Source organism: Carcharhinus amblyrhynchos, chromosome 25, assembly GCF_965287045.1.
Source record: "Carcharhinus amblyrhynchos chromosome 25, sCarAmb.v2.hapA, whole genome shotgun sequence".
Taxonomy (NCBI): Eukaryota; Metazoa; Chordata; class Chondrichthyes; order Carcharhiniformes; family Carcharhinidae; genus Carcharhinus; species Carcharhinus amblyrhynchos.
In genome coordinates, this window is record NC_137348.1 from 15,478,682 (window position 1) to 15,496,341 (window position 17,660).

The window sequence follows — 17,660 nt, forward strand, 5'->3', positions numbered from 1 at the left end:
AATATCTGTACTGTTTTCAATATGCCATTAAAAACGTAAATTCTGACTGAAAAATGCTTAGCTTTCTTAGGCGATATATAGAAATGCAATTAAAATGAAACAATCATTTATTGTGGAGGTTTACTCCTTGTAGTCTGTATTTCTAAAGCTAAAAACTGACATTTGCCAAGTTTGGTGACATAGACTAGATAATATAAATAATTGGAAATAATTTATTTGTTGAATTTATTTGGTAAGAAACTCCCAATGTTATCTGATTTCTTCCCCTTTCAGTTTATTAGACTGTACAAGGTTACCCTCCCCTACCCCAGAAAACAAGGACTTGTTTTTTGTCACAAGGTCCTCTGCAGTACAGCCATCCCCTGCTCGCAGCTCAAGCTATTCTGAAGCAAATGAAGCAGAACAACAGATGCCAAATGGCAATAAAAGTATTTCAATGGTTGATTTGCAAGAGAATCGCAGTTTGGATAGTACGACCAGTGCTCCCAATACAGGTGAATCCCTAAATGACAGCCAAGACTCCAGTGGGCATTTACCGGCAATGTGGCCTCCAAGACCGCCACAGAATGCAGCATCAAGTGGGCCTGGGCCTGCGAATGTAGGCCGAAAGCCTGGACAAACAGCGAGCACCCCTAATGCGGATGGCACACCAGGAAGGCCACAACTTTTGGCACCATTGTCTTTTCAAAACCCAGTGTATCAGATGGCAGCAGGTATTCCAGTTTCACCACGTGGAGTGGCAGACTCAGGATCAGAATGTCATAGTTCTATTAGCTCACACAGCAACAATGAAGAACTGGGGGCCAACAAACCAATTTTTCATAGCCATACAAGCACAGAAGATTTTACCAGGCGTTCTGGAGAATTCACAAGAAGACAACTTTCCCTAACAGAAAAAATACCCCAGACTTCAGTACCACGTCAGAACAGTGCAGGCCCACAGCGCCGAATAGATCAACCTCCACCGGCAGCTAGAGGTAGGACACCACCAGCCTTATTATTCAACCCCCCTCAGTATCCAAGGCCTTCCAGTGGAGGTATTACACCATCTTCATCAGAGTGGCCGGGCACTGGGACAAAACTACGACAACAATCATCCTCCAAAGGTGATAGTCCTGAAATGAAACAACGCACAATGCAGAAACAGGTTAGTGGTTCTATCATCAATTGTCTACAGATTTTTTAGTAAAGTAAATGTAGGCAAGAATTAAGCTGTAGTTGTGCTGTATTAATATCTTGAGAAAGATCAGTAATAAATTGAGTGAAAGGAGTAGTAAGGAGGAGTCGGTCGTGCTTGTAGTGAAAGTTTGGGGTTCCATTCAAAGAACTTAGATCAAGTTTAAGTCTTCATTGGAATTTTAAGATGTACGTTATGCTGCTTAAATCAAGGATCCTCTGTTACCTTATGTCAAGGGATATATCAGCAATAATCTGTAAATGTTTTCTCAGTGCAACATGTATACTCGGTACATAGATGTCAAGAAAAAAAGCATGTTTCTGTTCTGTCTGTCTGTCTCTCTCTTGCAAGTTTTTGAAAGGGGAGAAGCTAGATCAGATCTAATAATGTATCAAACATCACAGTTAATTTATTTATATTTTCTTTAACCATGGAACATATATCCTTTATTCAAGTTGCTCCACAGACCTAATAAAATTATTTGAAACATCATATAAACCACTTTCACCCAATAAGTAGTAAACTTACAATTTGTAAGATCTTCCTGTAAAATTCACCTCTAATTAAATTTTTAGCTGTACCTCCTGCTGAATAAACTAGGCTTGTACTCGTTAGAGTACAGAAGAATGAGGGGAGATCTCATTGAGACATACAAGATGATGAATGGGATGGATAGGATAGAGGTGGAGAGGCTCTTCCCGCTCAGAAAGGACAGTAGGACTAGAGGGCACAGCCTGAAGATAAAGGGGGGGTGGTTTAGAACAGAGTTGAGGAGGAACTTCTTCACTCAAAGGGTGGTGAATCTCTGGAATTCTCTGCCCGTTGAAGTGGTGGAGGCTGCCTCGCTAAATATATTTAAGACGCGGGTTGATAGATTTTTGATAGGCAAGGGGATTAAGGGTTATAGGGAGAGGGCGGGAATGTGGAACTGAGCCACGACAGATCAGCCGTGATCTTATTGAATGGCGGGGCAGGCTCGAGGGGCTAGATGGCCTCCTCCTGCTCCTATTTCTTATGTTCTCCTAAAATCATCTTTCTCTCTGCAGCCTTTTTTTGATTACACCCCTGTGAAATGTCTTGGGACAGTTTTCTATGATAAGTATGTTCTAAATTGTTGTCAACTTTCTGTAAGGGTCCATGGGAATGTGTGACATAATCATTTGTGCCATTGTTTAACAGTTGAGTTAAGGCAGTGGACCTGACTTTCATTATAATTATATGAATTAAAGTATCAATGGAACCATTCACCAATGACATTCAAATCCAATTTGTAGTAGGTCAAAGGTTGCAGACCAATTTAGATAATTGAGCAGAATTGGCCCATTTGCGTCAAATAACACATTAGGGAAATACAAAGCATATTTATAACATGCGGGACCACCTGTTAAAGGTTAAAATGAAGAGAATTGATAGCTCATTAAAGGTTCATAAGCAATGTGAGGTGATTAAAGAGAAGGCAAACAGTACTTCAGATTCAACTGCTAGTATTATTGAAAATAAAGCTAAAAGAACTGTATTTGGCTTGTATCGAGTTTTGGTTCATTCACATCTCAAGTATCCCACCAATATTTGGGAAGTGAATGTACTATGCTAAATTTGCAGATGACTCAAAAATAAGTGGGAAGGCAATTGGTGAGGATGACACAAAGAATCCACCAAGGAATAGAGACAGATTGAGTGAGTCAGCAAAAACTTGGTAGATGGAATATAATGTAGAAAAGTGTTAAGTTTTTTTTGCACTTTAATGGGAAGAATAAAGGAGCTGAACATTACTTAAATGGGAAAAGACTTCAGAAAGCTGCAGCACAGAGGGATTTGGGGGTCCTTGTGCATAAATCACACAAAGCTAGCATGCAAGTTCAGCAGGTAATAGGGAAGGCAAATGAAATCTTGGCCTTTATTTCAAAGGTAGTGGAGTATAAAAATAGGGAAGTCTTGCTAACACTGGCATTGGAGGCGGCCCTGAGCAGATTCACTAGGTTGATCCTGTATATGAAGGGATTTCCTTTTGAGGAGAGGTTGAGTAGGTTGGGCTTGTACTCATTGGAGCTTAGAAGAATGAGAAGTGACCTTATTGAGGCATGTAAGATTCTCAGGGGCTTGACAGGGTAAATGCAGAGAGACTTTTTTCCACTTGTAGGGGAGTCTAGGGCCAGAGGACATAATCGCAGAGTAAAGAGTTGCCAATTAAAACAGAGATGAAGAGGAATTTCTTCTTTGAGGTGGTGTATCTGGAATTCTTTACCACAGAGGGTTGTAGAGGCTGGGTCATTAAGTATGTTCAAGGCTGTGATAGGCAGATTTTTAATCAATAAGGGAATCAAAGGTTATGGGGATAAGGCTGGAAAGTGGATTTAAGACTTAACAGATCAATCATGATCTCTTTGAATGGCAGAGCAAACTCGATGGGCCAAATGGTCAATTTCTGCTTCTATGTCTAATGGTTTGATACCCATACATTGTGTCAGATTTCTAGGTACCAGTGAATATACAGAATGATTCCTAGCCATTGAGGTCAGAATTGGATTTGTTAATTTTAGGCAAAATAAGGCTTAAAGGGATATGTTTAAGGCATAGCCCGGAATTTGGTGGGACTGCAATGACCCTGTCCACTGGCCAAAATGTCAGGACTAAACCCCTGCCTCTGCCAGCTCTGAAAACCACAACTGGATTTTACTTTGAGCCAGCATTAGTTGTGGCCTCTGCTGCTTAAGGTGGGGTGTTACACCTCCAAGTATTGCTTGGGGGCCCAGAGTGCAGGTAAGTAAGTGGGATCGGAGCTAGCCAGGATCAGTAAGCAAGCCTCTGGCAAGTTTGGGAAGAAGCGTGGAGATCAGTCGTGGATGGGGATGGCAGAAAGGGGCTTCCAGTGGGGGCAGAATGCTACAGGGGCAGGTCGGGCTAGGGCCCCAGTGGTTCATTGGGTGCCTGATCACAAATCACCCCATCCCCAGAGCCTTCAGCTAGTTTTACTGGGAAGTCTCCCCACATGGTGTGGTGCTGATCCAAAAGCATCAGGAATAGGCTCTTAACTGGCCTTAGTCAACTGCTATCTTCCTGGAAAAATCACAGCGATGGGGGGACAGTGGATGGTGATGTCATAAAATCCCAGCTGCTTTTTCTTTCCCTGTTATAAGAGATTTATTGGCTAGGGGATGAATTAGTGATTTGTATACGTGTTATGTTTAGTTGGAATAGATGTCATGGTTTTTAATACTGACATTTTTGTATGTTTACAATGCAGGATTTATCTGATTAATGCTTGTTGTCTGATTTTCGGAATCCAATAATCTATCCACTTTATTTTCTTTACAGGCCGTTAATATTTATATTAACTATTTGTGCACTGTTCGTCACGTGAATCATTTTTCATACTGTCTCATGCAAATTTATGTCATTCCTGAAAAAGATGAATAAATAAACAAGTGCAATAATTAGAAATTATAGCAACAAACCTCCCATTAAAAGGAATTCTTGGAGCCACAATGTCGGTAATATCCTAACTGAGCTATGTTTGAACTTACCCAGTGAGCACTTCATATCAATTAACCTTAATACAACATGGACTTGCACTTTAGCAACAGAATACTATCTGGCATAATGGGAGGGAATTGCGATGGGGAAACTGGGACGGAGGAGGTTAGCTCCCAGGTAGGGGAGGACCGCAGGCAGTATGGGAGGGAGGTTAGACAGGGGGTGGAGAAGGGAAATGCCCAGACTGAGGGGCTGAAGTGTATATATTTTAATGCAAGGAGTGTAGTGAATAAGGTAGATGAGCTTAGGGCGTGGATTGATGCTTGGGATTGTGATGAGGTGGCCATTACGGAGACTTGGATGTCTCAGGGACAGGACTGGGTACTTCAGGTGCCAGGTTTCAGATGCTTCAAGAAGGACAGGGAGGATGGCAGAAGAGGTGGTGGAGTGGCACTGTTGATCAGGGACAGTGTCATGGCTGCAGAGAAAGAGGATGCCGTGGAGGGACTATCTACAGAGTCTCTGTGGGTGGAAGTTACGAACAGCAAAGGGTCGAAAACTTTGCTGGGTGTATTCTATAGGCCGCCCAATAGTGACAGGGATGTTGAAGTGCAGATAGGGAAACAGATTCTGGAGAGATGTATTAATAACAGAGTTGTCGTGATGGGAGACTTCAATTTCCCAAACATCGACTGGAATATCCCTAGGGTAAGGGGCTTGGAGGGGGAGGAGTTTGTTAGGTGTGTTCAGGAAGGTTTCCTGACACAGTATGTGGATAAACCTACGAGGGGAGAGGCTGTACTTGACCTGGTACTGGCGAATGAACCAGGGCAGGTGATGGATCTCTCGGTAGGAGAGCATCTTGGGAATGGTGGCCATAATTCTATCTCCTTCACAATTGCATTGGAACGAGATAGGATCAGGCAGGCTAGGAAGGTGTTTGTCTGGAGTAAGGGGAGATACGAAGAAGTCAGGAAGTTACTTGGACAAATAAACTGGAAGGAGGCGTTCTTAGGGAAAAGTACCGAAGGAAGGTGGCGGATATTCAAGGAATGTTTGTCTGGAGCTATGCATGACAACGTTCCGATGAGACAAGGGGGTTTTGGTAGGTCGCGGGAACCGTGGTGCACAAAGGCTGTGTTGAACCTAGTCAGGAGAAAAGGGAAGGTATACAAAAGGTTCAGGGAACTAGGAGAGGTTAAGGATCTTGAGGAGTATAAGGACTGTAGAAAGGAGCTTAAAAGGGAAATTAGGAGAGCCAGAAGGGGTCATGAGAAGTCCTTGGCGGGTAAGATTAAGGAGAATCCCAAGGCCTTCTATAAATATGTGAAAGGTAAAAGGATGAGAAGAAAAGGGATAGGACCTATAAAAGGTGAAGGGGGAAAGGTCTGTGTGGAACCAGAAGAAATGGCAGAGGTGCTTAATGAGTACTTTGCCTCAGTATTCACGGTGGAAGCTGATCTGGGAGATTTTGCTACGGATTTGCAGCAGATGGAAAAGATTGAGTTTGTGGATATTAAGGTGGAGGATGTGTTAGAACTTTTGAATTCTATCAAGATAGATAAGTCGCCGGGACCAGATGGGATATACCCCAGGATACTGTGGGAGGCGAGGGAAGTGATTACAGAGCCCCTGGCGATGATCTTTGCGTCGTCAATGGAGACGGGAGAGGTTCCGGAAGATTGGAGGATTGTGGATGTAGTCCCTATTTTCAAGAAAGGGAACAGAGATAGCCCGGGAAATTACCGACCGGTGAGTCTGACCTCGGTGGTTGGTAAGCTGATGGAGAGGCTTCTGAGAGACAAGATTTATGAGCATTTGGAGAGGTTTGACATGATCAGGAATAGTCAGCATGGATTTGTCAAGGGCAGGTCGTGCCTTACGAGCCTAGTTGAGTTCTTCGATAATGTGACTGAACACATTGACGAAGGAAGTGCCGTGGACGTGGTGTACATGGACTTCAAGGCATTTGATAAAGTCCCCCATGCAAGTCTTCTTGAGAAGGTGAGAGGGCATGGGATCCAAGGGCCTTTGGCCTTGTGGATCCAGAACTGGCTTGCCTGCAGAAGGCAGAGAGTGGTTGTTGATGGGTCTTTTTCTGAATGGAGGTCAGTCACCTGTGGAGTGCCCCAGGGATCTGTTCTAGGACCCTTGCTGTTTGTCATTTTCATAAATGACCTGGATGAGGAAGTGGAGGGATGGGTAAGTAAGTTCGCTGATGACACAAAGGTCGGTGGTGTTGTGGATGGTCTGGAAGGATGTCAAAAGTTGCAGCAGGACATAAATAGGATGCAGGACTGGGCGGAGAAGTGGCAGGTGGACTTCAACGCGGATAAATGCGTAGTCGTCCATTTTGGCAGAACCAACGGGATGAACGAGTACACTATCAAGGGCAGGAGTCTTAGTAGTGTTGAAGAGCAGAAGGATCTTGGGGTTCGGGTCCACAGGACTCTTAAATCGGCCTCGCAGGTGGAAGTGGTGGTCAAGAAGGCGTATGGTGTACTGGCCTTCGTTAATCGAGGGATTGAGTTTAGGAGTCGGGAGGTAATGCTGCAACTTTATAAGACCTTTGTCAGGCCTCATTTGGAGTACTGTGCGCAGTTCTGGTCGCCTCACTATAGGAAAGACGTAGAAGCTATTGAAAGGGTACAGAGGAGATTTACAAGGATGTTGCCTGGACTGGGAGGCATGCCTTATGAAGTTAGGTTGAGGGAGCTGGGTCTCTTTTCCCTGGAGAGACGAAGGTTGAGAGGCGACCTGATAGAGGTTTATAAAATATTGAGAAGAACAGATAGGGTGGATTCTCAGAGGCTATTTCCCCGGGTTGAAATGGTCGCTACGAGAGGACACAGATTTAAGGTGCGGGGAGGAAAGTACAGAAGTGATGTTAGGGGTAAGTTTTTCACTCAGAGGGTGGTGAGTGAGTGGAATCGGCTGCCATCAGTGGTGGTGGAGGCGAACTCGTTGGGGTCTTTTAAAAGACTTCTGGATGAGTATATGGGGTTTTATGGGATTGGGGGTTATAGATAGGTGTTGATGTGATCGGCGCAACTCGTGGGCCGAAGGGCCTGTTTGTGCTGTAGTGTTCTATGTTCCAGTCCTTGTTTGATTTAATGTATGCAGTATCATGGGAGAGTCACTTATAATAATAAATACAGCATGTAAAATTGTTCATTATTATCAAAGTATTGAACAAATATTAGACAGATATAGAAAGGAGATTATAGATTCACTACAATAATATTCAATTCTTCCCTCCCCTCTTGACTAGATCTCTATTGCCATGCTGTTCAGCAGAGTTATGTTCAGCTCATGAAATAAGAATTGGCCCATGTCTGCGTATCATATTCACTTTCTATATCAAAGTTTTCTGAATGCTGCAATGTCATCTATTCATTCCATCAGTGATCTAATATAGTCATTCAAAGTCATTTGTTAAAATCTCAGTTATTGAGGAGCGATCGTTATTTGAGGCACTTGACATTGCCACAATGACATAAACCACTAGCACTACTCTTTCAGGGGGCGAGCATTCCAATCTAGTTTAAGGTGATCAGACAAAAGTCTCCTCAATCAGATACTTCTTAAAAGGAGTGCAGTTTCAGTCCAGTACCTAGTTAGCTGGAGTGCTCAGGGACGGAGGGAACTTTACTCTGCAATGTGCTATAGCTGATGTAGGGATATTAAACGTTATTCCATTCTTTTGCAATTATCATGCCTCATTATCATTTTACTTTTAATGATAGCAAAGTGAGAAGAAATAATTGTTAGAGCTGCGTTGAACATGTGCCTACATTTAGCTGGTATTATAATTTCTATTACTGAAGCACCTAAAATGCATATCAGAAGTTATTTCCAACCAGAAGCTCTAAATTTACTCTAAGTAATAACCATTTAAACTGTGATTTTTAAATCTATTTCATAATTCTTGGAAGAAGTTAGATTGAAGCATTCCCGCACTGGAACAACCTCCCATTTCAGTACCTCAAAGGACCTTAATTTGCAAATTAATTTTAAAAACATTCAAAATAATTTGTTTTGCCGCCCTTTAATGTACTACCCAAATGTTTATAGAAATGCCACAAGTATCCGTAGCACTTAGACCACTGTACTCCCAGTCAGAAGAGTACAGACTCTCGTGTTGCAAATCTCAACAACAGTACACTGGCCAATTTTAATTGCACCCAAATAATCCAGAATTCCCTGCGAAGAGGAGAAAGTAGCCCCAGATATTCTAAATATCAACACTCTACTCACTGAGTAGTACTAAATTAAATCCAGAAATCTGGTTGATTAATGAACACTTTCACATTCATTTCTACTTTGTGTTAAAGATCCTGAATTTTAGAACGTAGAACATAGAATGCTACAGCACAAACAGGCCCTTTGGCCCACAAGTTGCGCTGATCATATGCATACCTACCAGGCCATAGAACTGTCTGTAACTCCCATTAAATCCTATGTACTCATCCAGAAGTCTTTTAAAAGACTCCAGCGAGTTCGCCTCTACCACCACCGACAGCAGCCGATTCCACTCACTCATCACCCTCTGAGTGAAAAACTTACCCCTAACGTCTCCTCTGTACTTGCTCCCCAGCACTTTAAACCTGTGTCCTCTCGTAGCGACCATTTCAACCCTGGAAAATAGCCTCCGAGAATCCACCCTATCTGTTCCTCTCAATATTTTATAAACCTCTATCAGGTTGCCTCTCAACCTTCATCTCTCCAGGGAGAAGAGACCTAGCTCCCTCAACCTATCTTCATAAGGCATGCCTCCCAATCCAGGCAACATCCTTGTAAATCTCCTTTGCACCCTCTCAATAGCTTCCACATCCTGTAGTGAGGTGACCAGAACTGCGCACAGCACTCCAAGTGGGGCCTGACAAGGGTCTTATAAAGTTGCAGCATTACCTCCCGACTCCTAAACTCAGTCCCTCGATTAATGAAGGCCAGTACACCATAAGCCTTCTTGACTACATCCTCCAACTGCGAGGCCGATTTAAGAGTCCTATGGACCCGGACCCCAAGATCCTTCTGCTCCTCAACACAGCTAAGTCTCCCACCCTTGATATTGTACTCCTTCATCCCATTGATCCTGCCAAAATGGACGACTACACATTTATCCGCGTTGAAGTCCATCTGCCACTTCTCCGCCCAGTCTTGCATCCTATAATGATTTTCTCTATCATTAATTTATAGTGGAAGGTGTTAACCTGAAGAATCAATATATGTACCTTCAATTAAATACATTGTTAGAAAATGATCAATATTATTTACAGTTCAGTTGAACATAATATATGTTTCTAAAATAATATGGCTTTTCTGTTCTGCTTTAATCAGTCTAAACATTGAAGCCTTAAACTGTAATTTGTTTAAGTGGGAATTATGTTGTATCTCAGAAACACAGAGACCCACTTGAGGCAATCCATGAAAGCTCAATCTTAATACTGTGCTGATAATGCATGCAGGTCAAGAATAGGTTACCTGACTGAACATTTGAGTTTCTGCAAGCTTGCTTGTTAAGTAGCTAGTAATATTTTGCCCATTAGCCGTTCAGGGTATTAATACAATTTTAAAAATATCCCAGAATCAGTCAGCTTGTTTCCATAGAGATAGTATTCTTCTGCTGTCAGCTGCAGCTCTTCTCTCTTTCACACTGATCTTCTGATCACGGCCAAAAGCTGATAATGGTACTCAAATACATTTATTGCAAATGAAAAATTCAAATGAGATAGTCTTTAAGCATAATTTATTTCAAGTGAAGATCTGGTATTTCAGCCATAATAATGGATGAATAAAACCAGAAGCTGTTTAAGCTAAGTTTACAACTAATTTGACTTTATGTACAATATATTGACTTTATATGCAATATATATACAATCAAGAATTGTAATTTGTACTTACTCATAATAATGATGAGAAAGTATTTTAATGTGTAATCCCAAAAGTAATTTCAAGAGTTCATCATAGACTTTGCAACCTCTTAATCAGAAGATGTACAAACAATATTATAGAACAGTAATGATCACTAGCCAGCGGAAGTTTTGATTGTAATTTAGTAGCTTTTATTTAAAATCTTATTGATGAAGGTTTTACAGAGAGACTAGAGTGTTGATCCAAACAGAAAAACAAAAACTGTGTCCGTTTACAGAAAGGGGGGGTTGAGGGGGGGAGGCGATTCTCCTGGGCCATTGGCGCCACCCAGGATTCCAAGTGATCTATTGAACCTGACGTGAGGGCCAAAACAGGATTCTCACTGGATGTCAAACCTGTCGTAAATCTCCCGGCCTGTTCCCTCTAGGCAAGTTCTTGCCTAGAAACAATGAGAACCTGATTAGAACTCATTAGCATCCATTTCAATCTCGTTAGCAAGATTGGAGTGAAATGCCACAGCCTCCCAGGATGCTGCTGACTGCCCCAGCTGCAAATCCCGTGGGTGCCAATCGCCACTGGCCCTTAAAAGCGAGGACCAGGCGCCAGGGCAAACAGGAGGTTAGTACTTCAGTCATGCGCCCATGGGCTGTGCAACTACTGCCAGACTGCAGAGGGGCTTTCTTCAAAGTACCTGAGAGTTGAAGGGGCTCAGACTAGTGAGAGAAGAGTTAACCTTGGGAGAGGGTTTTCCCCAGGATGAGGTTCAGGTCGCTACTTTCGGATTGACCTTGAGACTCATGTCTCTATAGTTTTGAATTGCTGTGAAGTCCTTAATTCATATAAAGATTTATGCCCCGTGAACATTTGAGAACATTTGGTTTCACAGCTTCGGTCCATTTCAAAGCAAGGAATCCCTTGGGGAGCGTTGAGTAGTCATTGATAGTCTGTTAAGTTCTTTGAACTCCCTTGGTTTGACAGTTCCAGCCCATTTCAAAGCAGCTAGAGCTCTGTTTGTTTATATAATTACTTCACACTCCATTAATTTTCACAACCTTTTTGATTGACAGGTCCAGGCTAGTTCAAAGCAGGCAGTGGGGTTATTTATTTACCCATGCTCTTCCAAGATCCATTGACAATGAAGTACTCCTCCTTCTGCGCAACTATGTTCTGTAACTGCAATTTTTTTCCTAAGGGACCCCTTTCATCTGAACTGCTTAAGAAAGAACAAGTATTCTCTGACCACAGTTCTTTTTCATTGTGGATATTTTCATTTTAAATTGTGGATTACAGTAAGGACAGGTGTTCTGGATAACCCCAATTTTATCTTAAGCTGATATTTCAGGACATCTGCCTGAATAGAATGCCAGCACTAGAAGTGGCACCATGCAAGGCAATGAAGTGTAGGTGTTCCTCAATGAAGACGTGGCTGCAGCCACTGTATAAACCTCTGCATAGACATGATGACCACAGGGGTGGGGGGAGCACTGATGACTTTGGAGCCCCAGGGTGGTGAGGGAGCTGTTCACTTCCTAAATAATGCCCCTGGCATCCTGATGGTGAAAGGTGGGCCCTGCCAGATTGGCAGTGTTAGAGTGCCTGAGGGCAGTGTCAGGTTGACTCTTCCAACAGGGACCTCAAGAGGGTGGGGCTTTTGGTGAACCCATAGCAGAAAGTCGCTCTCTTTGGAGGGGGTGGGGAGAAGGAATGATACCTGTGAGGATGGGGGACGGTGAGTTTTGGTCACCCTGATACCTGCGTTGTGTGGGAGGGGAACCTGAGCATTTAGTGATGGGAGAGAGGTTGCCTCTATGTTTTGAAAGGGTGGGGGGGGTGTCCCTCTTGTCTGGGGGGTTTGGGATGAGTGTTGGGGAGGGAAATCCTGTCACCATTCTTTGAGATTGGGGCAGCCTTTAAAAATGGCACTGCAATCTGAGTAACAGGACCTGTCAGCATTTTTGGCCCCGCCCCTCTCAAAGCCGGTGCAAAAGCTCGCCCCTCTCAAATAATTTCCATCATTGATTCGCTCCTCGTTAGTCTTGCCAGGAAAGGCAGTGGAAAAGGCACAGATTTTCCTGCTGTCAGTAAGACTCATTTTTTTCTGAAAGTTGCGCTCAAAGTATCTAAGTAAATGCACCTTAAAATGGTTGTTATAGTAGTAGTCATGCCACAAATCCTGCGAATCATTAGATTTGTTGAGATAATTAATCATCACAGCATGAGGCAGCCTAACCACATCTAAGAATTTTCATCCAATTAGTTCTAAAGGGTACAAACAACCAAAAGAATTTGCTCAGCTAAATCATCCGGAATCTGAGACAGTTTCCCACATCCAATTGCCAACTTCCCAAAATTCTAATACAAAGGACCTGAACCCTCAGCAAGCCAGGGGTCATCCACAGATTCATCAGATCCTTTAGTGGGTCCAAGAACAGTTGAAACCTGGCAACAGATTGCCTGCACTGGATCAGAAAGTAGCAAGAGGAGTCAACGTTTATGTAGAAATATTTAATAAGTCCAGCTGATGATTTTCAAAGAATCCCTCAGGAAGAGTATGAATTTGATACTGATAACTTAAAATGAAAGTCTGATCTTATTTGTTTGTATCACTCGTGTCATTTCTCTGGGTTTAATAAATACATTTAAGTGTTAAATGCTAATTTAACCAATAAATTACAACCAAATTATATAATTCTCATAGGAATATATACGTTAAAATATAAATAGTTATTAAATTATTACTCAATGTAGCAAATTAAATAAAGTAACTGGAAATATTTTCCACCAGTATTTATATCAGTGTTAAATAACATCAAACATTATAGTTAAAGTGAAATAGTCACAATAAGTGAATATTGTATCAGAATATTTGATTTGTGCTTTCAAAACAGGTGTTTTGTGACCTAACCATTGGTGATGGTGGAGTTAATAAAATACCAAGGTTTTGAATATTAAGTCTGAGCAGATGTGAATATTAAATATTGTATTGACAGACACTAAATGGATTATATGAATTATAGTTTACCTGATGTCATGGAAAGAAACGTGTCATGGAAAGAAACCTGGTCTAGATGGCTGAGTTACTTACTGGACATGAACATAAGAAATAGGAGCAGGAGTAGGCCAACTAGCCCTTCGAGCCTGCCCCGCCATTCAATAAGATCATGGCTGATCTGTCTTGGCTCAGTTCCACATTCCCGCCCTCTCCCCATAACCCTTAATCCCCTCTCTTATCAAAAACCCATCAACCCGCGTCTTAAAAATATTTAGCAAGGTAGCCTCCACCACTTCAACGGGCAGAGAATTCCAGAGATTCACCACCCTTTGAGTGAAGAAGTTCCTCCTCAACTCCGTTCTAAACCGCCCCCCCTTTATCTTGAGGCTGTGCCCCCTAGTCCTACTATCCTTTCTGAGCGGGAAGAGTCTCTCCACCTCTATCCTATCCATCCCATTCATCATCATATACGTCTCAATGAGATCTCCCCTCATTCTTCTAAACTCTAACGAGTACAAGCCTAATTTATTCAGCCTCTCCTCATAGCTCAACCCCCTCAACTCCGGCATCAGCCTAGTAAACCTCCTCTGCACTCCCTCCAAGGCCAAAATATCCTTGCGTAAGTACGGCGCCCAAAACTGCACACAGTACTCCAGCTGCGGCCTCACCAATGCCCTATACAGCCGCAGCAAGACCTCCCTACTTTTATATTCAATCCCCCTCGCTATGAAGGCCAGCATCCCATTCGCCTTCCTGACCACCTGCTGCACCTGCAGGCTGGGTTTTTGCGACTCATGCACAAGGACCCCAAGGTCCCTCTGCACCGTCGCCTGCTGCAGTTTTTCTCCACGTAAGTAATAATCCTTCCTACCATTATTCCTACAAAAGTGGACCACCTCGCACTTGCCAACATTAAATTCCATCTGCCATTTCCTGGCCCATTCGCCCAGCCTATCTAGATCCTTCTGTAGACTCTCACCACCCTCCGCACAATTTGCCTTTCCACCAATTTTGGTGTTATCAGCAAATTTTGACACCCTACACTCGGTTCCCTCCTCCAGATCATCTATATAAATGGTAAATAGCTGAGGCCCCAGCACCGACCCCTGGGGCACTCCACTAGTCACCATCTGCCAATCCGAATAGCACCCATTGACCCCCACTCTCTGCCTCCTATTTGACAACCAGCCCTCTATCCACGCTAACACCATGCCCCCTGACCTTCTGCAATAATCTCTTGTGAGGTACCTTGTCAAACGCCTTCTGAAAATCCAGAAAGACCACATCCACCGGCTATCCACCGCCCTAGACACATCCTCATAGAGCTCCAGTAAATTTGTCAGACACGACTTCCCTTTAACGAAACCGTGCTGCGTCTGCTCTATCAAGCAGTTCCCCTCAAGATGCCTCGCTATTTCCTCCTTGATGACGGATTCTAACATTTTACCTACAACAGACGTTAAACTAACAGGCCTATAATTCCCCGCCTTTTGCCTGGCACCCTTCTTAAACAACGGCGTAACATTAGCCATTTTCCAATCTTCCGGCACTTCCCTGGAATCCAGCGACGTCTGGAAAATAACCACCAAGGCATCCACTGTCACCTCCGCCATTTCTTTCAGGATCCTCGGATGCATTCCATCCGGTCCTGGGGACTTGTCCATAATCAGCCCCTCCAGTCTGCCGAGCACCACCACCTCTAGGGGATTGGTGTGAGAGGAATGGGTTTGAATTTATGGGGCATTGGCACCAGTATTGTGGTAGTTGGGACCTGTTTGGGCGGGATGGGGTTGGTCTGAACCGTGCTGGGACCAGAGTGCTGGCGAATCGTGTAAAGAAGACTGTAGACAGGGCTTTAAACTAACTGGGGGGGGGGGGGGGGGGGGGAGGGTGTGAGGGTAGGTGACATTACGGGGTCTAAAGTTAAGGAGACGGTACAGGTAAGGATAGAGGCCGAGGATGTCCCAATAATAGAGGGAGTAAGGGGCGTGAGTATGGTTGGTGGCGTTCCGGCAAATAAGGTCCAGGTGAAGGCTGGGATGAAGGCGCTTTATCTGAATGCGCGAAGCATTAGGAATAAAGTGGATGAGTTGGTGGCGCAGATCGACACAAATGGATATGATCTGGTGGCCATTACAGAGACGTGGCTGCAAGGTGACAAGGACTGGGAGCTGAATGTCCAGGGGTATCAAGTGTTTAGGAAGGATAGGCGGGATGGAAAAGGGGGGGTGTAGCTCTGCTGATTAAGGATAGCATCAGGGTGGTAGCAAGGGATGATATTGGAGCCAAGGAGCAGAACGTGGAATCGTTGTGGGTAGAGATTAGGAACAGCAAAGGGAGGAAGACGCTGGAGGGTGTCGTCTATAGGCCCCCGAATAATGATCTGGAGGTGGGGCGGGCTGTTAACGCGCAAATAGGTGCGGCGTGCAGGAATGGGACGGCCGTAGTTATGAGGGATTTCAATCTGCACATTGATTGGTCGACCCATGTTGGACGCGGTGGGCTCGAGGAGGAGCTCTTGGAATGCTGCCGGGATAGTTTCCTTGAACAGTGTGTGTTGGAGCCGACGAGGGAGCGAGCTATCTTGGATCTGGTGCAATGTAATGAGGCGGGTAGAATTAGGGAACTTGCGGTGAAGGATCCTCTTAGGGAGAGTGATCATTGTATGGTGGAGTTTCTGGTGCAGGTGGAGGAGGAGATAGTGGGTTCCCGGACACGCGTCCTTTGTTTGAACAGAGAGGAGTACGGTAGGATGAGAGAAGAATTGGCGAATGTGGACTGGGGGAGCGCGTTGGAAGGTAGGTCTGCTGAGGAGCAGTGGAGGATCTTTAAGGAGATCTTTCTTGGTGCTCAGCAGAAATTTATTCCGATGGTCAAAAAGGACTGTAGGAGGAGAGGTAATAAGCCGTGGATAACGAAGGAGGTGAAGGAAAGTGTTAAATTAAAAGCAGAGGCGTTTAGATTAGCTAAGAGTAGTGGGCGAGAAGAGGATTGGGAGAGGTTTAAATGTCAACAAAGATTGACAAAGAAATTGATAAAGAAGGGTAGGAGAAACTATGAAGCTGGGCTAGCGCTTAATATAAAAAAGGATAGCAAGAGTTTTTATAAATATATAAAAAGGAAGAGGCATCCACTGAACCATCAGTAGATTTTTGTAGATGCCAGGAATCCCTGGTTAAGCTGGTGCAGAGAGACATTAAGAACATAAGAAGTAGGAGCAGGAGTAGGCCATCTAGCCCTTCGAGCCTGCCCCACCATTCAATAAGATCATGGCTGATCTGAAATGAATCAGCTCCACTGAATCATTTTACTGCTGTGATGAAGACTAGAAACATATCTCTTTGCTTCTTCCCTGAGATTTGGTAGGAGATTCTGAATGAAACTGTTGCTCAGGACAAGGATTCAAAACTCCATTCCCATGTTCAGACTTTAATACTCCAGTGTTTCACTAATTGGACACTCCACCATGACCAAATTACAAGCAAGTTGTTCCTGTGTACACAAATCTTTCACAAGCTCCCACTAGTAGAAAGACATCAACATTTTCAAAAAAAAATCATCACTCACTGCCACAAAAGTGAATTACTTCCAATTTTTAATTTTTCTATTTAGAAAGCAATTCTCAACTGGAATGAAATTCTGTTGTACTCAATTCATCTGACTGATAATCTGATAACAACACTGTCCTGGTGGTGTATAACTAGGACTGTAGAGAGGGCTGTAAGTGAAATAGTGGGGGAGGATTATTCATGTGAAGAGAGATCTCAAAATTTAATGGGAAAGGACAAGGCAATTGTGCAGGATAGTGATAAGACGAATGATAGGAGTGTGACAAAAAGGGACAGAATATACAGAGGCAAGAGTGCAACAACAAGTAGAGGTCAGAGTAGAGGGAAAAATGATAGAAGGACAGAATTAAAAGCTCTTTGCCTGCAGCACTCACAATAAGGCTGATGAATTGATAGCACAAATTGAAATACATAGGTCTGATATGATAGCCATGATGGAAATGTGGTTGCAAGGTGATCAGGGCTTGGAACTTGAATATTCAAGGGTATTTGACCTTTCAGAATGATAGGAAGAGAGGAAAATGAGACGGTGTTGCTTCATTAATGAAGAATGAAATCAATACAGTAGTGAGAA

At 43.5% G+C, this 17,660-nt stretch overlaps 1 protein-coding gene across 8 annotated transcripts in view; it reads left to right on the top strand.

Annotated features, from left to right (window-relative positions):
- Positions 1-17,660, top strand: part of LOC145358418 (disabled homolog 2-interacting protein-like) — a 739,003-nt gene that overhangs the window by 693,802 nt on the left and 27,541 nt on the right. For 7 of the 8 annotated variants that reach the window (XM_080212472.1, XM_080212474.1, XM_080212476.1 and 4 more), the window contains one exon: positions 274-1,147. In XM_080212472.1, coding sequence (XP_080068598.1) covers positions 274-1,147 — 874 coding nt within the window. The remainder of the gene's footprint in view (positions 1-273; positions 1,148-17,660) is intronic. The other variant, XM_080212473.1, reaches the window with a different exon arrangement.